The sequence below is a fragment of the Ahaetulla prasina genome, chromosome 2 (assembly GCF_028640845.1).
Source record: "Ahaetulla prasina isolate Xishuangbanna chromosome 2, ASM2864084v1, whole genome shotgun sequence".
Classification (NCBI taxonomy): domain Eukaryota; kingdom Metazoa; phylum Chordata; class Lepidosauria; order Squamata; family Colubridae; genus Ahaetulla; species Ahaetulla prasina.
In genome coordinates this window covers 31,318,566-31,339,363 of record NC_080540.1, presented here as the reverse complement: position 1 = coordinate 31,339,363, position 20,798 = coordinate 31,318,566, and the positions used below count along the sequence as shown (strand labels likewise).

Sequence of the window (20,798 nt, the reverse complement as noted above, 5' to 3'; positions counted from 1 at the left end):
GTCTCCGCTTTAATGCCTCCGTCCTCAAGGCAATCAAGCAGTTCAGATCCCTAGCCAATACGGCTTCAGGCGCGATAAATTCAAAACGAAAATAATTTTACGGTTGGGGTCGCCACATCGTGGGGAATTGTATTAAAGGGGTCGCCACATTGTGGGGAATTGTATTAAAGGGGTCACAGCACTATAAAGGTTGAGAACCACTGGGTTACAAGGTTATTGCAGGCTAACACTGCCAACAACCAGGAGCTTGAATCCCTGACCGGCTCAAGATTGTCTCAGCCTTCTGAGGTCGGTAAAATGAGGACCCAGATTGTGGGGGCAATATGGCGACTCTGTAAACTGCTCAGAGAGGTCTCTGAAGCGATATATAAGTGCCATTACTATCAGGATCCTTGCCAGAGTGTGATCTGTACCAGTGTTTGTCGTGGCCAAACAATTCACACCGGGGAGAAACCAACCGTTTAAAAAAATCCTCATTTAACTTTATATTATTTCGATGACAATTATTGCTTCAATTGCAAATTGTCAGGCCTATTCTTTCCAAACATTAAACAGGCATTTAAAATAAGGTGTACAAATCAGTGGGGTCCAGAATTAAATATAAAGACAGGCTAAAGACAATAGGTAGAACAAACCTCTTTAGAATTGACAATGAAGATATGGAAGTAGTGAGCAGTTTCTGCCTTTTAGGATCAACCACCAAGAGTAAAGGAAGTAGCAATCAAGAAAGAAGCCCCAGTCCAGCATTTGGTAGAGGAGCCATAAAGGCATTTGAAATCATATTTAAATCAGAATTGTGTAAGCCATGATCATCTTCCCTATGATGTTCTATGAATAGAGTAGAATAGAATAGAACAGATGAAGAGAAAAGAAAAGAAAAAGAAGAAGAAGAAGAAGAGAGAAACAATGAAATATAAAGTATGGAAACAATAGAATGGAATGGAATGGAACAGGGTAGAAGCCAAAGTGGGACTCTGCACTACTATTAATCTCATCGTTCCCAACACCCACTTATGACTATGACTAACTTTGTTGCATGTATCCTTACCATTTATATTGATATTGTTTCTTGATTGCTTATTTGTACCCTATGACTATCATTAAGTGTTGTACCTTATGATTCTTGATGAACGTATCTTTTCTTTTATGTACACTGAGACTATATGCACCAAGACAAATTCCTTGTTCCTAATCACACTTGGCCAATATTCTATTCTATTCTGTTCTGTTCTGTTCTGTTCTGTTCTGTTCTGTTCTGTTCTGTTCTGTTCTATTCTATTCTATTCTATTCTATTCTAAACAAGCAGGATAGGATGAGGACTGATGCCTCTTAACATTCCCCATTCCTGTTCTTTGGATGGCCCTAGTACTACAACTCCCATCACCCCCGCCTTCCAGTGTTTGGGGCACCTTTTTAAGCCAGTTTCTTTGGGGTAGTGGTGAAGTGCTTAGAAGCCCGATGGATAATATCTCTGTAGGGATGTTAATGGTGGCATTCCTGCAACTGGCCTTGTGAATTGCCCTGTTTCCTGCGTTGGCATAGAGACCATTCATCACCTTAAGATACCTGAACTTCAACTCCCAGAATGCCCCATGCTGGCTGAGGAACTTTGGGAGTTGAAGTTCACATACCTGAAAAGATGCTAAGGTTGAGAACCGCTGCCCAACCGCTGCTAGACTAACCTGATGCATTAAACTCCCAAATCTGGTTACAGCTTCGCACAAACCAGGTGCTTCTATCCGGCACTTCGGTCACCCGTGGGGGTGGGTAGAGACGTGGTGCGAATTCTGCTTGCCCCCTCCCTCCCCTTTTCCCTCCCTATTTCATCAACCTTTTTCTTGCTCCCGTCTTCGAAGGAGTTAAGAAGAGCCGATGGATTCCTAGAGCGGAAGAAAAATTTGGGGTTGGAGTTTGGGGGCGGGGGGAAAGAAGAGAGCGCCAAAGACCCCTCCCATTCCCGGGTGTCGTCTGAATGCTGCCTGGTCGGGACGCTGGTAGCGGCGTTTGCAGAAGGGGCTGAGATCGATCCTGCTCTCTCTCCCTCCGGACTTTTCTGGTGCGTAGTGGAGTGCATGTGGGGGGAAGGGGAGGTGCGGGATGGGGTGGGGATCGGGCCCTTGGGGTCCCCACTTCACGGGAGGGAACCCCCGCTGGTGGGTTCCTTCCACCCGCCTTGTGCATTTCGGCAAAGCGACGCTGCAAAGAAGCAGGGAAGGAGGAAGAGCGCTGGGAAGCCCCCCCCCCAAAAGATCTTGCAAATGAAAGATTAGGTGAGGAGGGGTCGCGTTCGTCCAACAACAAGAGGGTCCGTGGTCTCCTCTTTTCCATGCATTTGGAGAAAGCGAAGCTGCAGTGCAGCAGGGAGGGAGGGAGAGAGAGAGCTGGGAATCCCCATCCGACCCCCAAAAGATCCTGCACATAAAAGATTGGGTGAGGAGGGGGCGCCTAAGCAGAAGAAGCAAAGGGGAACGTGGTCTCTCCTTTCCCATGCATTTGGTTAAAGCGAAGCTGCAGTGGAGCAGGGAGGAAGAGAATTGGGAATCCCACCCCACCCCACCCCACCCCAAAAAGATCCCAAAAATAAAAGATTGGGAGAGGAGGGGCTGCCCAAGGAGAAGAAGCAAGGGGGTACGTGGTCTCCCCTTTTCCATGCTGGGGGGAAGCAGTTTAGCCCCCCCCCTCCGTCCCCGTCGTTCTGGCTTTAGGTTTAGTTGCAGCCTCTGCCTGTCCTGTCCTGCCCCCCCCCCCACCTCCCGCCGCAGCCTTTTCAGATGTTGGAAGGAAAAATCCATCTGGTTCAGTTCCAAGCTGGAGGAAAGACGCTGGAATCCAAATGGAGGCTGATTGAAAAGAAGGTCCCATTTATTGGTGAACAGAAAACCACCAGGGGTTTTTGTGGTTCTGGTACAGCTGACAAAATGGGAGTTGAGGGCGGGTGGGGTTTTTATACCTTCTGGATTCCTATGGGGGTCATGGCTGGCTCTTGTAGGCAAAAGAGGAAATGCAAATCCTAGATCAGTGATGGCTAACCTTTTTGCCATCGTGTGACAAAAGCAGGGGGGGAGCTCCAGGTGTGTGTGCACATGTGCGTGCTCACACCCATAATTCAATGTGCCCTGCCCCCCTGCACATGCGTGTACGAACCCCCATGCTCCCCCTGCTTTTGGCACATGATGGCACGGTGGGCCTGGTAGCCAGTTTTTCACCCTCTCCAGGCTCCAGAGGCTTTCTTGGAGCCTGGGGAGGGTGAAACAGCCTTCGTCACCCCTCTGGAGGCCGGAAACAGCCCGTTTCCCAACTTCTTGTGGGCCCGGAAGGCCGAAAATCAGTTGGCTGGCGCGCACATGCGTGCTGGAGCTGAGCTAGGGCGACTCGTGTGCTCACAGATATGGCTCCGGGTGTTGTGGTCAGCCAGCAGCCTATGGAGCTGGCAAGGGAGTCGGACAGCGATGAGGCTGAGGAAGAACATGGGCCAGTCCTGGAGGCTGGGGAAGGCCCAGATGAGGGCTCTGCATCAGAGGCAGGTGGGGCCAGGGCCATGGGGGAGTGAGGTGCGGACTCCAGAGCCTCCAGAGGCTGACAGTAGTGAGGCAGTGGAACGGAAGGAGCCTGTTCCTAATGCACGCATGAGAAGAGCTGCCAGAAGGCAAGAGCAGCTCAAGCAAAGAGGTTGACTTGGGAGTAGGGCCAAGAGATGATTGGCCCCTCCCGTAAGGCTTAAAAGACCAGCAATGGTGTTTGGGCTCTTTGTTGGAAAACATCATTGATAGCCTTGCTCCTTGTCTTGCTGTGTTTATTTCTTGTCGGCATCTTCTGCTTTTGAACTTTTGCCAAGAAAAGCCTTTGGCAGTTTGCCTAATTAGACCAAGGTTGGTGATAAGACTGAAGAGTTGCGTTATGAAGAATTTGCTTTGATTTAGTTTGGAGGATGCTGAGAATGAGTTAATTCTCAGCTGTTCTAATAAAGTCTGTTTGTTTTTTAACTGATTGCGTCTACTATTACCTACTTGGGCCTGGGTCGCAACACCGGGTGCTACCTATGGCACGTGTGCCATAGCTTCGGCATCAGGGTCCTAGATGTTTGTCTGAACTCACTTGGTCAACTTTTGTTGTTGTTGTTGCTTATCCCAGTCTTAACCCTGTCTCGGCCCAGTCTTTCTGAATGGGTTACCAAATCTGCATTTCTAAAAGTTGGCCTCCTCAGTTTCTGCTTAGGGACAGGGAAACTGGGGCTGGGTTCTGCCTCCCTTAAGACTTTTTCCCATTTCTCCTTTAGGGGAAATACTTTATCCTGCCTTTTTAAAAAAATATTTCCCAAAATATTTCATTCTTCTAGGTGGTGTGGAGGGGGGGGCACAGGGTTAAGATTTCCAAGGTTTAGTCAATGTCTTACTAGGTGTGGATCGGATTTATTGGGTGCTTTTCTTTCTAAAGATGCCTTTAGTTTTCATATCTCCCATGTAATTTTAGCTGTTAGACCCTTTAAAAAATTTTTTTTAACCCATCCTGCTCCTTATGAGTTGGGGGGGGGGAGAAAAGCATAAAAGCAGCAGTTCATTAAGCCAAAACAATCCTTTTTTGTAATATCTTTTTTTTCTTATACTTAAATTGCCCTCCCCAAGTGTAAACCTGCAAGGTAGAGGGGTTGGATCTGACTCCAGTAGCACAGTTTCTATAGCTGAAGGTGTATTTGAACGTCTTTGAATTTGACTTACTTACTTACTTACTTTCCTTCCTTCCTTCCTTCCTTCCTTCCTTCCTTCCTTCCTTCCTTCCTTCCTTCCTTCCTTCCTTCCTTCCTTCCTTCCTTCCTTCCTTCTCTCTCTCTTTCTCTCTCTCCCTCCCTCCCTCCCTCCCTCCCTCCTTTCTTTCTTCCTTCCTTTGTGGAGGAACAAGAAACGAAACCGAAGATTAATTAGACATGATGGGTTTGAGTTCATAACTGCGTAACTCAGAAAAAGCAAGAAAAAGGGATAAAGAATGGGTTGCTTATTCCAGCCAGAACTCGTTTTTTCTCCTCTTTTGTTTATAAAATGCCTTATTTTTTTTGTATTTCCTAAGACGATCAGCAAGATTATCCAACAAAGGAGGAATCCAACAAAGCTGGTTTGACTCTCCTGATTCTTTCCCATAAGTCAGCTGAAAATCTGGATTTTTTCATATTTTTATTTACATACCTGTAGACATGAAGCTAGACGTGAAGGAAAAGAAGTAAAGTACTTAAAGTACTTGAAGTCAACTGAATTATTTTGATTTGTATTCCAAAAATGGGGTCCGTGGGTATTCCAGTATATGTCTGGCAATGGTAAAGGCATACATAAATTTCTTTGAATTCACTTTACAGAAAACAAATTTATAATAAAGAACTTTGATATTGGACATTTAATATTCTATTGTGATTGCTTTTAGATTCATTGAATATAGGTTAGCCTTATGATGCTTTATTTATGGCTTAGGCATGCGTTGTTGTTAGTCAGGTGCCTAAATAGCAGATGTCACTTGCATATGCACCAAAGACAAATTCCTTGTGTGTCCAATCACACTTGGCCAATAGAGAATTCTATTCTATTCTATTCTATTCTATTCTATTCCTATTCCTATTCCTATTCCTATTCCATACCAGCAATTGAAACAAAAGAGTTCCATCCTTCCAGTTTAGAGGAATGGCATTTCAAATTGGGGATGGTCCTACCTCGCAGGGGGTGGGGTGGCAGGAGGAGGAAGTGTATGGCTGGGAAGTCTACCTGCAGTTCTTGCAGCCAAAGCCCGGATGTCTGCAAACTCACAAATATGTATGAGGTGTTCTGCCTTGAGCAGAAGGTTGAACTAGAAGCCTTCCAAGGTACGTAGCTTATGATTTAAGGCTCCAAGACTAGGGAATTTGCTTAAATTGTGTGCGCATGTGTTAGAAAAAGAAAGAGAGAGAGAGAGAGATGTGGCTTCTTGGTGCATTTTGGAAACGTGTCAAGAGAAATGCTAAAAGGGCAATCAGCTTGGGATTAAATTCCAAATGAAATTGGGTCTTCAGGATAAGGAGATATGAAGAACTTTCAACTGCAGGTTTCTAAAAACCTTATTAAAATGAATGCCTAGACTCTAAAGGCAGCTCTTTAACTCAGTCCAGAGGAAGCAAAGGAGATAGGGTCCCAATGAGGGTCTTAGCGTATTTAGCTCAGGAATAACAGAATAGAAAGGGATTTTGGAGGTCTTCTAGTCCAACCCCCTGCTCAGACAGGAAAAAGGAGGATGCCAAAATCTGAGTGGAGGGCCTGGGAAAGGTGTTAGAATAACAGAATAACACTTAGACAGGATCTTGGGGTGGGGAGGGGGCTATAGCATTTCAGAGAAATGGCTGTCCAGTCTTTTCTAAAAAAGACAAGCAGTTCCACTGGTTAATTATTCTCACTGTCAGGAAGCTTCTGCTTAGTTTTTTTTTTAATTTGCATTTATATCCCGCCCTTCTCCGAAGACTCAGGGCAGCTTACACTATGTTAAGCAATAGTCTTCATCCATTTGTATATTATATACAAAGTCAACTTATTGCCCCCAACAATCTGGGTCCTCATTTTACCTGCCTTATAAAGGATGGAAGGCTGAGTCAACCTTGGGCCTGGTGGGACTTGAACTTGCAGTAATTGCAAGCAGCTGTGCTAATAACAGACTGTCTTAGCAGTCTGAGCCACCAGAGGCCCTCCAGAGTTTTTGGTTGCTTCACTCTTCGTTCTGTTTCTATCCATTGCTTCTTGTTTCGTCTTTTGCTGGTTTAGAAAATGCATTGCCCTCCCCTTCTTTGTGGCAGGCCCTCAAAAGTCTGTTTTGTGACCTGCTTATCACACACTTGGGCAAAGTATGTGAGCCATTTCCTCCTTTCAGTGGGCCATGAAAGTACATCTATAGTATGTAGCTGCAGATAATAATTTCGAAAAAAGGTGAACAACATTTTTACACAACTATAGATACATTGAGGCCTCTGAGGCGAGCGGCCAGGAGGCGAGGCCGGGCGTGACAAGGAATGGCTGGGAGGGGAGGACGAGGCGGGTGCCAGGCATGGCGAGGAGAGGAGAGGTCGGGCAAGCAAGGCACCCCTTGATGTGAGTGACATTGAGTTGGCCATGCCCACCAACTCACATGCTCAGCCGGCCATGCCTACCCAGCCAGTCTTTAGGGCAGAGAAGTAGTTGTTAAATTATTTGAATTCTACCACTGCCCCAGTCCTCCACTTAAGGCACTGCCCTGGCATTTCTGCCCCATTGTAGGGCCCAGATGTGGCGGCTGAAGGTTCTGGGTGCAGCTGCATCTTTGAACTTCACTGCAGCACTCCTAATTCATGCCTGGCTTGTGTAGGGCCTGCAGGGTCTCCTCCACCCGCTTCTTCCCCGGGCCACCCGTAACAACCTACAACATCCCTTAACAACTACTCTAAAAACTGGGTTTCCCTCCTAGTGATGTGGGGGCTCCCTCACTGGCGAATTTGTCTAGAGTGTTTTGAGGTCCTGAGAAGGGGGTGGAATTGGGAGACCTTCCTGATCCCTCCCAAGTCTCAGATATTGTGAATCTCTGTGTTCCTCAAAAGGAAATATGATTCTGCATTTCTTTTTCTGACAGAGGGTAAAAGATTGTGATCAAAGATTCACCTGCAGGACAACTATCAACAGGCAGTAGAAACATAGGACAAGGCAGCAGCCGCCAGAAAGGATGGAGCCTGGGAAACTCTTGGATGCCCCGCCAGACACAAGGAGCGCTTTGAAAAACCACAAAAAAACACACGTATGTTCAGAGTGTGGGAAATCTTTTTCCGGGCAATCCCTCCTTTTGACCCACAGTAAGATCCATGTGGGAATTGGATCTAGTCAAGGTCTGGAGAGTGAGAAATTCTTTTCTGGGAAAAACTGCAAAGATCTCGGAAGCCCCTCCAGACTAAAACCCTATAAATGTGATGAATACGACTTGTGCTTTGATCAAAAGTCACACCTTTCTACACATCAGAAAATCCACACCGGAGAGAAACCTTATCAATGTCTGGAATGCGGGACATTTTTCCGTGAAAAAGCCACTCTCAGAAAGCACGAGAGGACTCACACAGGGGAGAAACCTTACAGCTGTGGACACTGTGGGAAGAGCTTTTCCCAGAATTCCGGTCTTTGGCAGCATGAGCAGATCCATGTAGGAATCAAACCTCACAAATGCTTGGAGTGTGGAAAATGTTTCACTATGAGTTCAGGTCTTCAGAGACATGAGAAAACACACACAGGGGAGAAAAACGAAAAGTGCCTCGAATGCGGGAAATGTTTTACCTTGAAATCAAACCTGCTGAAACATCAGAGACTCCACACCGGAATGAGACCCTATGGATGCTCAGAATGTGAGAAACGGTTTCTAACTTCTTCTGATCTTCGGACACACCAAATAGGGCACCAAGACGAGAAACCGTATAAATGTGGGGAGTGTGGGAAAGGTTTTCTTGAACGAAGGAAGCTTCAGAGGCATGAGAGTATCCACACAGGGGAGAAGCCATTCAAATGTGTGGAGTGTGGGAGATGCTTTTCCGAAAAATACAACCTTACCAGACATCAGAGGGTCCACACAGGAGAGAAGCCATACAGATGCGGAGAATGTGGAAAATGTTTTGCTCAAAAGGGATACCTGTGGATTCATTATAAAACCCACACAGTGGAGAAGCCCTTTCAGTGCATTGAGTGTGGACAGTTTTATCGTACCGCATCAACCCTTAGAAAACATGCAAAACTGCACACGGAGAACAAAATTTCAAATGTTATAGAGTGTGGGAGAACATTTGCTGATTCATCTTCCCTTAGAAGTCACAGCCAAATCCATACAAGGGAGGAGCCCTAGTCACATAACCTTAAATTTAAGCATAATTTTCAAGAAGAACCTAGTTGTTTTGAGGGGGATTTAAGCTAAATGGAAAGGGGGGGTTATATATTTATGTTGTTAGCTATTTTTGTCCATTGGATCTGGATCTTTGTTGATCAACAGGAGAGCTGAAGATTTAAAGATAAGTTGGTAAAAAATTAGATCAGATATACCGTGTTTCCCTGAAAATAAGACAGGGCCTTATTTTCTTTTGAACCCAGAAATAAGCGTTTGGCCTTATTATCGGGGAGCGCTGGTGTCTTATTATTTTGGGGGGCGCAGGAGGCGGCGAGTGTGAGACTGGATGTCCCATCGCTGCCATCGCCTCCCCTCCCTGTTCTTCGTGCTGGCCGAGCGGCCGTCCGTCACTGCCCTGACATGTCCTGCTGCCGCGTTGTGGAGCAGGACTCTGCAGGGCTTGTTGTGCCGTTGCATGCATGAACTGCAGCACTGCTGCAAGCTTCATCATACCGGCACAGCTGGCGTCCTGCTGCTTGCGGCTGCGCTGGTATGTCGAACCTCACGGCAGTGCTGCGGTCCGTGCATGCAGTGGCATAAGTCTTGCAGAGTCCTGCTCCACAAGGCGGTGGCGCTGCCATGACGATCTCACAATAGTGGGGGCGGGGGAGAAGCGAAACGTGGCTCCCCTTGCCGTCTCTTCTCCCCCCCCTTCCTCGCCGTGCATGGCAGGGCTCCTGCCCCTTGCTTAGCCACCCGTCCCCTTTAGGGATGCAATTTGGGGGTGGCAGGTGGGACGGGCAAGAAGCGGGACGAGCGTCTTACCTTTCCAGCTCCGACGCGTTCCTCACCGTTGTGTCCAGGGAAACACGTTGTAAAAAAAAAAAAATCTCATGAGTTCAATAATTTTTTTCTTTTATCATTGATCCTGGGGGTGTGGTGGTTGGGATTTGGCATTTGGTTTCTCTGTGTGTGTGGGAAATGGATCTCCCTCCCTCCCTCCCTCCTTCTCATTTCTGTTTCTCTTTTTCCTTTCCCTCTTCCTTCCTTTTTCTTTCTTTCTTTTCTTTCCTTTCTCTCTCCCCATTTTCTCTCTCATTTTTGCTGGAGGCAGTAAGGAGTGGGGCACAAAGTGCATCACTGACCTGCCACTGTTTGTGGTGGCCATCAGCGTTACTGGTTACCGGGCGCAAAGCACGTTGCTGGCCTGCCGCTCTTTTTGTGGCGGCCATCAGCGTTACCGGTAAAGAGTGCGGTGTGAGACGCGAAGCGCATTGCTGGTGTGCCGCTCTTTTTGCAGCGGCCATCAGCGTTATCTGTTACCGGGCTCAAGGCCTGCTGCTTTTTTGGCGGCTGCCATCAGTGTTTCCGATAGGTACGGTAAGAGCGTGTGGGGTTCTTGGGGCTTATTCCCCCCCTATCCTCCCCTCCGGCCTTGTCTCACCTCGTGTTGTTTGTGCGGCAAGGAACCAGAAGAAATGGTAAGACCGGCTGCGCTTGCGTGTAAATAATTGGGGGGCTTATTTTGGGTGGGGGAGCTTATTTTATCGCATGTGCTGAAAAGCCCGATTGGGCTTATTATCTGGGGATGTCTTATTTTCGGGGAAACCTGGTACAATGAAGATGCTTCTGTTGGTAATTGGAGTGACAGTGATAAATCAGACACTCAGGATTAATTGGAGCGCAGGAATTTTGCAATACTCACAGGTTGTGAGATGTGTTAACTTCGAATTATGTAATATTCAGTTTCTTCTTTACTGTGATAGTTCATTATTCATTATTCATGTTGCATTAAATTGCCCCATATTACGACTTTTCTTCCCGCTCTTGTTTAAGTGAACCATGGAAATTAAGTTAGTAACCCAGTTCAGTGAATCCGGCTTCCCCGTTGACTTTGCTTGTGAGAAGGTCGCAAAAAGGGATCTCGTGACCCAAAGACTGCAACTGTGACAAAACGTGACGAAATAGTTGCCAAACATTTGAATTTTGATCATGCGACCATGGAGGTGCTGCAGTTGTTGCAAGTGTGAAAACGGTCGTAAGTCACATTTTTCAGGGCCCTTGTAACTTGTAATGAACGGACTATTGTAAGTTGAGGACTACCTGTATAAATTGAATGGGATATTTTTGTGGGATTCATGAACCTCACTAAGTGAGACCTAACTTAACTTCTCCCTTGCCCTGATCTGTGGTTAATTCTCTTCTCTTGCGTCCTCCATGAAGTGGCATCTCATCCCCAGCCCATGACAACGTTGCATGAATTGGTATCTCCAGAGGTTCTCATCAAAAAGGAGAAAATCCAGTGTTTTGTGTGTGAGAAAACTTTCAGCTATAAATCGAATCTTAAAAGTCAGTGGAAACTCCACAGTGGAGATATACCCTTTCAGTGCTAATGTCAACCTTCCCAACTCGGTCATCCAGCAAAGAAAAAGACTTCTGGCCCATTGTTCAGGCAAAATTAAACATTACTAAAGCCGAAGTCATTACAAAAGTGAAGCTGGATCTGGTATTTTCGCGCACAATTAACTTTCTCTTCTCCCAGGACATTTCTCCTGTGACCGGTTAATGCCTAATTGAGTGCTTGTATATTGTTTGGATAACAGATACTCAGTTCAGCGTCATGATGGCGCAGTGGTTACAAGGCAGTATTGCAGGCTAACGCTGCCTATAGCCAGGAGTTCGAATCCCTGACTGGCTCAAGATTGTCTCAGCTTTCCATCCTTCTGAGGTGGGTGAAATAGGACCCAGATTGTGGGAGACAATATGCCGATTCTGTAAACTGCTCAGAGAGGGCTGTGAAGCGATATATAAGTGCTATTGCTATCGGGATCCTCACTAGAGAGTGACTCTACCAGTGTTTGGACTGGCCAACAATTCACACCAGGGAGAAACCATTTGTTTTTATAAAATCTGCATTTAATTTTATCTTATTTGGATGACAATTATTGCTTCAATTGCCAACTGTCCGGCCTATTCTTCCCAGACATCAAACCGGCATATAAAATAAAAGTACAAGTCAGAGATGTTCAGAATTAAATATAAGGAAGACCAACTAATGACAATAGGTGGGACAAACCCCATTAGAACTGACAATGTAGATATTAAAGTAGTGAACAGTTCCTGACTTTTAGGATCAGCCATCAACAGTAAAGGAAGAAATAAGCCTCAGTCCAGCACTTGGTAGAGCAGCCATAAAGGCCTTTGAAAACATTTTTAAATGCCATGTTTGGTCTCTTGCTACAATAATTAGAATTAGGTAAACCATGATCATCTTCCCTATGATCTATGAAGAGAACAATAGAATGTAAAAAACGAAATATAAAGTATATGGAATAGAATAGGTGAAGAGACGATTAGAGAAAAGAGGAATAATGGGATATAAATATATAAACAATAAAATGGAATGGAACAGAATAGAAGCCAAAGCTGGATTTAAACAAGCAGGATAGCATGAGGACTGATGTCTCTGAAGTTTCCCCCGTTGCTGTTCTCTGGATGGCCCTAGTACTACAACTCCCATCACATGCTGCCTTCAAATATTTGGGGCACCCTTTCAAGCCAGTTCCTATGGAATGGTGTTGAGTCCTTAGAAGTTGGAGGGATAATGTCCCTGTAGGGATGGATGTTAAGGGTGGCATTCCTGTAACTGACCTTGTGAATTGCCCTGTTTCCTGAGTTGGCATAGAGACCATTCAGCACCTTAAGATACCTGAATTTCAACTCCCAGAATGCCCCATGCTGACTGGGGGAGTTCTGGGAGTTGAAGTTCACATATATCTTAAAACAGGGGTCTTCAACCTTGGTCCCTTTAAGACTTGTGGACTTCAACTCCCAGAGTTCCTCAGCCAGCTTTGCTGGCTGAGGAACTCTGGGAGTTGAAGTCCACAAGTCTTAAAGGGACCAAGGTTGGAGACCCCTGTCTTAAAAGATGCCAAGTTTCAGACATAGTGTCCTAGACTAGCCTGATGCATTAAACTCCCAAATCTGCTTACAGCTTCGCACAAACCAGGTGCTTCTATCCGGCACTTAGAATAGAATAGAATTTTATTGGCCAAGTGTGATTGGACACACAAGGAATTTGTTTTGGTGCATAGATCACCCGTGTATGTATACAGGGGGGGGGGGTTAGAGTCGTGGTGCGAATCCTGCTTGCCCCCCCTCCCCCTTTCCCTCCCTATTTCATCAACCTTCTTCTTGCTCCCGTCTTTGAAAGAGTTAAGTAGAGGCGATGGATTCCTAGAGCGGAAGAAAAATTTGGGGTTGGAGTTTGGGGGCGGGGGCGGGGGGGGGAAAGAAGAGAGCGCCAAAGGTTTTTCCCATTCCCGGGTCTCGTCTGAATGCCCCCTCTTCGGGACTCTGGCAGCGGCGTTTGCAGAGGGGGCTGAGATCGACCCTGCTCTCTCTCCCTCCCCGGGCCTTTCTGGTGCATGATGGTGGGGGGGGGGCAGAAGAGGAGGTGCGGGGTGAGGATCGAGCCCTTGGGGTCCCCACTTCACGGTGGATTGGGAACACCCGCTGATGGGTTCCTTCCACCCGCCTTGTGCATTTGCAGCTGCAGAGGAGCAGGGAAGGAGGAAGAAGCCCCACCCACCAAAGATCCTGCAGATAAAAGATTTAGGTTGAGGAGAGGTCGTGTTTGTGGAACAGCAAGAGGGTCCCTGGTCTCCTCTTTTCCATGCATGTGGAGAAAGCGAAGCTGCAGTACAGCAGGGAGGAAGGGAGAGAGCTGGGAATCCCCACCCGACCCCCAAAAGATCCTGCACATAAAAGATTGGGTGAGGAGGGGCCGCCTACGCAGAAGAAGCAAAGGGGCACGTGGTCTCTCCTTTTCCATGCATTTGGACAAAGCGTAGCTGCATAGGAGCAGGCAGGGCGGAAGAGAGCTGGGAAACTCTTCCCACCCCAAAAAGATCCCCCAAAATAAAAGATTGGGTGAGGAGGGGCCGCTTAAGCAGAAGAAGCAAGAGGGTCTCCCCCCCCCCTTTTTAAATTTCATTTTGTCACAACAGTATATACAATCATCAACATAAACAATAACCCATCATGAGAGAAAAAAAGTATATATAAGTAAAAGCATGCAACAACTATGTTAATTTGATATAATGAAGGGAACAATAGGACAGGAACGGTAGGCACTTTTGTGCTCTTATGCACGCCCCTTAAAGTCCTCTTAGGAATGGGGTGAGGTCAATAGTAGACAGTTTTTGGTTGAAGATTTTGGGGTTTTGAGTAGAGACTACAGAGTCAGGTAGTGAGTTCCAAGCGTTAACAACTCTGTTACAAAAGTCATATTTTCTGCAATCAAGTTTGAAGCGGTTGACATTAAGTTTGAATCTGTTGTTTGCTCTTGTATTGTTGCGATTGAAGCTTCCTTCTTTCTGGTTTTTCGCAGATTTTGGAAGGAAAATCTATCTGGTTCAGTTTCACAGCAGGAGAAAGAAGGCAGAAATAAAATGGACTCTGGAGGCTGATTGAAAAGAAGATCCATTTATTGGTGAGCAGAAAACCACCAAAAGTTTTTGTGGTTCTGGTACAGCTGACAAAATTGGAGTTGAGGATGGGTAGGTTTTTATACCTTCTGGATTCCTATGGGGGTCATGCCTGGCTCTGTAGGTGAAAAAAGGTGAACAGCATTTTTACAGAACTATAGATATGTCGAGGCAGGGGTGAAATCCAACAGGTTCTGACAGGTTCTGGAGAACCGGTAGCGTAAATTTTGAGTAGTTCGGAGAACCGGCAGAAACCACCTCTGGCTGGCCCCAGAGTGGGGTGGGAATGGGGATTTTGCAGTATCCTTTCCCTGCCACACCCACAGAACCAGTAGTAAAAAAATTGAATTTAACCACCTTTGAGGCGGGCGGCTGGGGGGGAGGGGCAAGATACGGCTGGGCGTTGCAAGGAGATGCCGGGCGAGGCGGGACGCCCCTCAACATGAGTGACATCGAGTTGGCCATACCCACTCAGTCACATGCCCACCCAGTCATATCTAGCCAGCAGGTCATTAGGGCAGAGAACAGATAGTTAAATTATTTGAATCCCACTACTGCCCAGTTCTCCACTTAAGGCACTGCCCTGGCATTTCTGCCCCATTGCAGGGCCCAGCTTGGGCAGCTGTATCTTTGTACTTCACTGCAGCACTCCTAATTCATGCATGGCCTGCGCAGGATCTCCAGGATCTTGCCCAGCCCGTTCAGGTAGCCCTCCGCTTCTTCTCCGGGCCACCCTCAACAACACCCTCAGGGGCTGCCACAAAGAAGAGGGAGTCGGGCTGTTCTCCAAAGCACCTGAGGGTAGAACAAGAAGCAATGGGTGGAAACTGATCAAAGAAAGAAGCAACTTAGAACTAAGGAGAAATTTCCTGACAGTTAGAACAATTAATAAGTGGAACGACTTGCCTGCAGAAGTTGTGAATGCTCCAACACTGGAAATTTTTAAGAAAATGTTGGATAACCATCTGACTGAGATGGTGTAGGGTTTCCTGCCTGGGCAGGGGGTTGGACTAGAAGGCCTCCAAGGTCCCTTCCAACTCTGATGTTATGTTATGTTATGTTAACCTACAACATCCCTTAACAACTACTGTAAAAACTGTGTTTCCCTCCTAGTGATGTGGGGGCTCCCTCACTGGCGAATTTGTCTAGAGTGTTTTGAGGTCCTGAGAAGGGGGTTGGATTGGGAGACCTTCCTGATCCCTCCCAAGTCTCAGATATTGTGAATCTCTGTGTTCCTCAAAAGGAAATATGATTCTGCATTTCTTTTTCTGACAGAGGGTAAAAGATTGTGATCAAAGATTTACCTGCAAGACAACTATCAACAGGCAGTAGAAACATAGGACAAGGCAGAAGCCGCCAGAAAGGATGGAGCCTGGGATACCCTTGGATGCCCCATCGGACACAAGGAGCACTTTGAAAAACCACAAAAAGACACACAAATGCTCAGAGTGTGGGAAATCCTTTGCTGGCCGCTCCCTCCTTTTGACCCACAGGAAGATCCATGTGGGGAGTGGATCCAGTCAAGGTTTAGAGGGTGAGAAATTTTTCTCTGGGAAAAACTCCAAAGATCTAGGTAGCCCGTCCAGACTAAAACCTTATAAATGTGATGAATGTGACTTAGGCTTTGGTCAAAAGTCGCACCTTCTTACGCATCAGAAAATCCACACCGGAGAGAAACCTTATCAATGTCTGGAATGCGGGACATTTTTCCGTGAAAAAGCCACTCTCAGAAAGCACGAGAGGACTCACACAGGGGAGAAACCTTACAAGTGTTCGGAATGTGGGAAGAGCTTTTCTCATAAAGCAAATCTTTGTGTCCATGAGCTGATTCATGCAGGAATCAAACCTCACAAATGCTTGGAGTGTGGAAAATGTTTCACACAGATTCCATCTCTCCGGAGTCATGAGAAAACACACAGAGGAGAGAAAAACGAAAAGTGCCTTGAATGCGGGAAATGTTTTACCTTGAAATCAAACCTGCTGAAACATCAGAGACTCCATACTGGAATGAGACCCTATGGATGCTCAGAATGTGAGAAACGGTTTCTAACTTCTTCTGATCTTCGGACACACCAAATAGGGCACCAAGACGAGAAACCGTATAAATGTGGGGAATGTGGGAAAGGTTTTCTTGAACGAAGGAAACTTGAGAGTCATGAGAGAATCCATACAGGGGAGAAGCCATTCAAATGTGTGGAGTGTGGGATGTGCTTTTCTGATAAATACAACCTTGCAAGGCATCAGAGGGTCCACACAGGAGAGAAGCCATACAGATGTGGAGAATGTGGAAAATGTTTTGCTCAAAAGGGATACCTTTGGGTACATTATAAAACCCACACGGGGGAGAAGCCCTTTCAGTGCAATAAGTGTGGACAATTTTATCGTACCCTAACAACCCTTAAAAAACACACAAAACTGCACACGGGGAACAAAATTTCAATTGTTTAGAGTGTGGGAGAACATTTGCTGATTCATCTTCCCTTAGAAGCCAAATCCATATAGGAAAGAAGTCCTAGTCATATAATCTTAAATTTAAGCATAATTTTCAAGAAGAACATCCCCCTATGGCTGAAAAGAAAAGTTTTCGATAAGTATGTGCTAGTCAAATCAAATCTTTGTTAACTTATTTTTGTTTTCATTTTTGGATATAAAGTATTATTTCAAAAATGTTTAATAACTTCCAATTTTATTACTATTATTTTGTTAGGGGGATTTAAGCTAAATGGAAAGGGGGTTTATATACTTACATCGTTAGCCATTTTTGTCCATTGGATTTGGATCTTTATTATTATTATTATTATTATTTTATTTGATTTTTATACCGCCCTTCTCCCGAAGGACTCAGGGCGGTATACAGGCATAATAAAAAACCGGCAATACAATATACAGATTTAAAATACGATTTAAAAAACTTATTTAAATTAGCCCAATGATTAAAATTTACCATACTAAAACCCCGTTTAAAATTAATAAATTTAAGATTAAAATCCCGATTTAAGCCAGCCCCGCGCGGATAAAAAGGTGAGTCTTGAGTTCGCGACGAAATGTCCGAAGGTCAGGTATTTGGCGTAAACCCGGGGGAAGCTCGTTCCAGAGTGTGGGAGCCCCCACAGAGAAGGCCCTTCCCCTGGGGGCCGCCAGCCGACATTGTTTGGCGGACGGCACCCTGAGAAGTCCCTCTCTGTGGGAGCGTACGGGTCGGTGGGAAGCGTATGGTAACAGCAGGCGGTCCCGTAAGTACCCAGGTCCTAAGCCATGGAGCGCTTTAAAGGTCATAACCAACACCTTAAAGTGCACCCGGAAGGCCACAGGCAGCCAGTGCAGTCTGCGCAGGAGCGGTGTTACATGGGAGCTACGTGTAGCTCCCTCTATCACCCGCGCAGCTGCATTCTGGACTAACTGAAGCCTCCGAGCGCACTTTGGGTACACTTGGGTACACTCTGAGCGCACTTTGTTGATCAATAGGAGGGCTGAAGATTTAAAGATAAGTTTGTAAAAAATGGGATCAGCTATACAATGAAGATGCCCCTGTTCGTAATTGGAAAGTGATAAATCAGGCATTCAGGATTAATTGGAGTGCAAGTAATTTAGCACATATATCGCAGGTTGGGGGATGTGTTAACTTTGAATTACGTAATATTCAGTTTCTTCTTTTCTGTGATATTTCATTATTCATATACCATATTGCATTAAATTGCCCCATTTTAGGACTTTTCTTCCCACTCTTGTTAAGTGAAACCATGGCAATTAAGTTATTAACACGGTTAAGAGAAGCTGGAGAAGCTGGATCTGATATTTTCACGCACAATTAACTTTCTCTTTTTCCCTGTCGTCCCCCTGTTATCGGTTTATGTGCAATTGGGTGCTTTGGGTAACAGACCCTCAGTTCAGTGTTACAATGCCGCAGTGGTTACAAGGCTGTATTGCAGGGTAACTCTGCCTACAGCCAGGAGTTTGACCCTGACCGGCTCAAGGTTGACTCTGCCTTCCATCCTTCCCAGGTTGGTTAAATGAGGACCCGGATTGTGGGGGGAAATATGCTGACTCTGTAAACTGCTTAAAAGAGGGCTGTAAAAGCACTGTGAAGCAGTATATAAATCTAAGTGCTATTGCTATCAGAGGATCCAAACTAGAGAGAGACCGTACCAGCGTTTGGAGTAGTCAAACAATTCACACCAGGGAGAAACAGTTCAACAGTTTATATATTATTTTCCAAATCTGCATTTAATTTTTCCTTATTTTGATGACAATGATTGCTTCAATGGCCAACTGTCAAGCCTATGGTTTCCAAACGCTAAACAGGCATATAAAATAAAGTATACAAATCAGTGAGGTCCAGAATTAAATATAAAGACCGTGAGGTCCAGAATTAAATATAAAGACCGACTAATGACAATAGGTAGAACAAACCTCTTTAGAACTGACAATGAATATATCAAAGCACTGAGCAGCTTCTGCCTTTTAGGATCAACCATCAGGAGTAAAGGAAGTAGCAATCAAGAAAGAAGCCCCAGTTCAGCACTCGGTAGAGCAGCCTGAAAGGCCTTTGAAAACATCTTTAAATGCCACGATGGGTCTCTACCTACAATAATCAGAATTGTGTAAGCCACGATCATCTTCCCTATGATATTCTATGAACAGAATAGAGTAGAACAGAACAGAAAATAAAGTATATAAAGAATAGAGTAGAATAGAAAGAATGGAACATATCCCGAATGTATCCCAAAATGAGCCCCATATGCTGGAAATGTAAAAATAAAGAAGAAACATATTACCATTTGTGGTGGTCCTGCCCCGAATCCCGTAAATATTGGTTAAAAATTAAAGGGTGGCTACAGGAAATCATGAATGAACAATCAGATCTAGAACCAGAACTCTTTATTGGGGATTTTCCCAAAAAAAAAATGTGAAGAGTATAAAATATTTAATACTACACATATTAACTGCTGCTAGGATGTCCTTCGCTCAATGTTGGAAACAGCCATGTATACCTACAGAGAAACTTGTTATACAAAAGTATAACTGCGCAGAAATGGACAAACTGCGCAGAAATGGACAAACTAACGCTGAGTTTAAAAGATAAAGAGACATCCGTATTTCATAATATATGGGAACAGTGGTATAAATGGATAGAAAGGAGATAGACAAGGATAGTTAGTTGTTAAGTATAAACAATAGATAAACCAAGAACACAAATATATACAATTTAATGTTTGTAATCATTGCACGGATTATTGTTATAAGAAAAACACCACAAATAGCTGTTAAGTGATATAACCTTTTCTTTTCTTTTTTTCCTATGTTTTTAATGTAAAAAAAGTTTAATAAAATATATATTTCTTTAAAAAAAGAAAGAATGGAATATAATGCAAGTAAAAATTGGACTTAAACAAGCAGGATAGGACGAGGAATGATGCCTCTGAATTTTCCCTATTCCTATTCTCTGGATGGCCCTAGTACTACAATTCCCATCAAATGCTGCCGTCAAATATTTGGGGTACCCTTTCTGAGCCAGTTTCTTTGGGTTAATGGTGAAGTGCTTAGAAGCCTGATGGATAATATCTCTGTAGGGATGTTAACAATGGGATTCCTGTGATTGGCCTTGTGAATTGCCCTGTTTCCTGGGTTGGCATAGAGACATTTCTCCACCTTAAGATACCTGAACTTCAACTCCCAGACTGCCCCATGCTGGCTGAGGAACTCTGGGATTTGAAGTCCACATACCTGAAAAGATGCCAAGATTGAGAACCGCTGCCCTAGACTAACCTGATGCATTCAACCCCCCAAATCTGGTTACAGCTTCGCACAAACCAGGTGCCTCTGTCTGGCCTTAGGTTGTTGTAGAAAACTTATGTCTTAAAGTGAGGAGACAAGACCACGAAGGATTTGAGAAACAAGAATTAATTTATTATTTCCGCAAATAGGACACAGACCCCCACTCGGGTGGAAAACAAAGGTCTGAGCATCGAGCATGGCTTAAACATAATCTTTTATACTTTTTGGTTACAGACATTGCCATAAGAAAAAAGAAGAAGTTATCCTAATTGGTTGAAATAAACAAAAGCCCATATATGGTCTACTCTTATCATACACCTTCTGGATACACGTGTTACTCTCGATGTCCCCTCCTCTTTGCCACATAGTTACAAAAACAGTTTGTAGAAATATTTCTGCACTTTCCCGAAAGCTTGCAACACCATATACCTGCCCAATGGTATACTTCTGCTTTCTAAGTGACACGTTGACTTTTATACAAGTCGGTAATATCTGATCTTGTTATAATCCTAACAAATAAACATAAAGCACTTGTATTATAAAGCATTGGGGTCTTGCTTCAAGGTCACCTGTGGGCAGTGGTGAAATCCAATTTTTTTTACTACTGGTTCTGTGGACACGGCAGGAGAAAGATACTGCAAAATCCCCATTCCCTCCCCAGTCCTGGGGAAGGATAGTGCAAAATCCCCATTCCCACCCCA

At 45.0% G+C, this 20,798-nt stretch overlaps 1 protein-coding gene across 6 annotated transcripts; it reads left to right on the top strand.

The window, feature by feature from the left end:
- Positions 1-1,926: 1,926 nt before the first annotated feature.
- LOC131191926 (gastrula zinc finger protein XlCGF17.1-like) lies at positions 1,927-19,632 on the top strand. 6 transcript variants are annotated; one of them, XM_058170567.1, is made up of 5 exons: positions 1,941-2,057; positions 7,607-10,871; positions 11,437-11,561; positions 14,226-14,327; positions 15,598-19,629. In XM_058170567.1, the coding sequence occupies exon 2, from the start codon at positions 7,697-7,699 to the stop codon at positions 8,852-8,854; it is 1,158 nt and encodes a 385-aa protein (XP_058026550.1). In that variant the 5' UTR covers positions 1,941-2,057; positions 7,607-7,696; the 3' UTR covers positions 8,855-10,871; positions 11,437-11,561; positions 14,226-14,327; positions 15,598-19,629. The 6 variants fall into 6 exon arrangements, with proteins under 6 accessions (XP_058026554.1, XP_058026550.1, XP_058026549.1 ...); XM_058170566.1 differs by having other exon boundaries at positions 7,607-11,561; positions 15,598-19,632; XM_058170571.1 differs by lacking the exons at positions 7,607-10,871; positions 11,437-11,561 and having other exon boundaries at positions 1,927-2,057; positions 15,598-19,626.
- The last annotated feature ends 1,166 nt before the right edge of the window (positions 19,633-20,798 follow it).

What these genes read in the sequence shown, in the direction of transcription:
- LOC131191926 (XM_058170566.1), top strand. Translation starts at nt 7,697, where the DNA reads ATGGAGCCTGGGAAACTCTTGGATGCCCCGCCAGACACAAGGAGCGCT.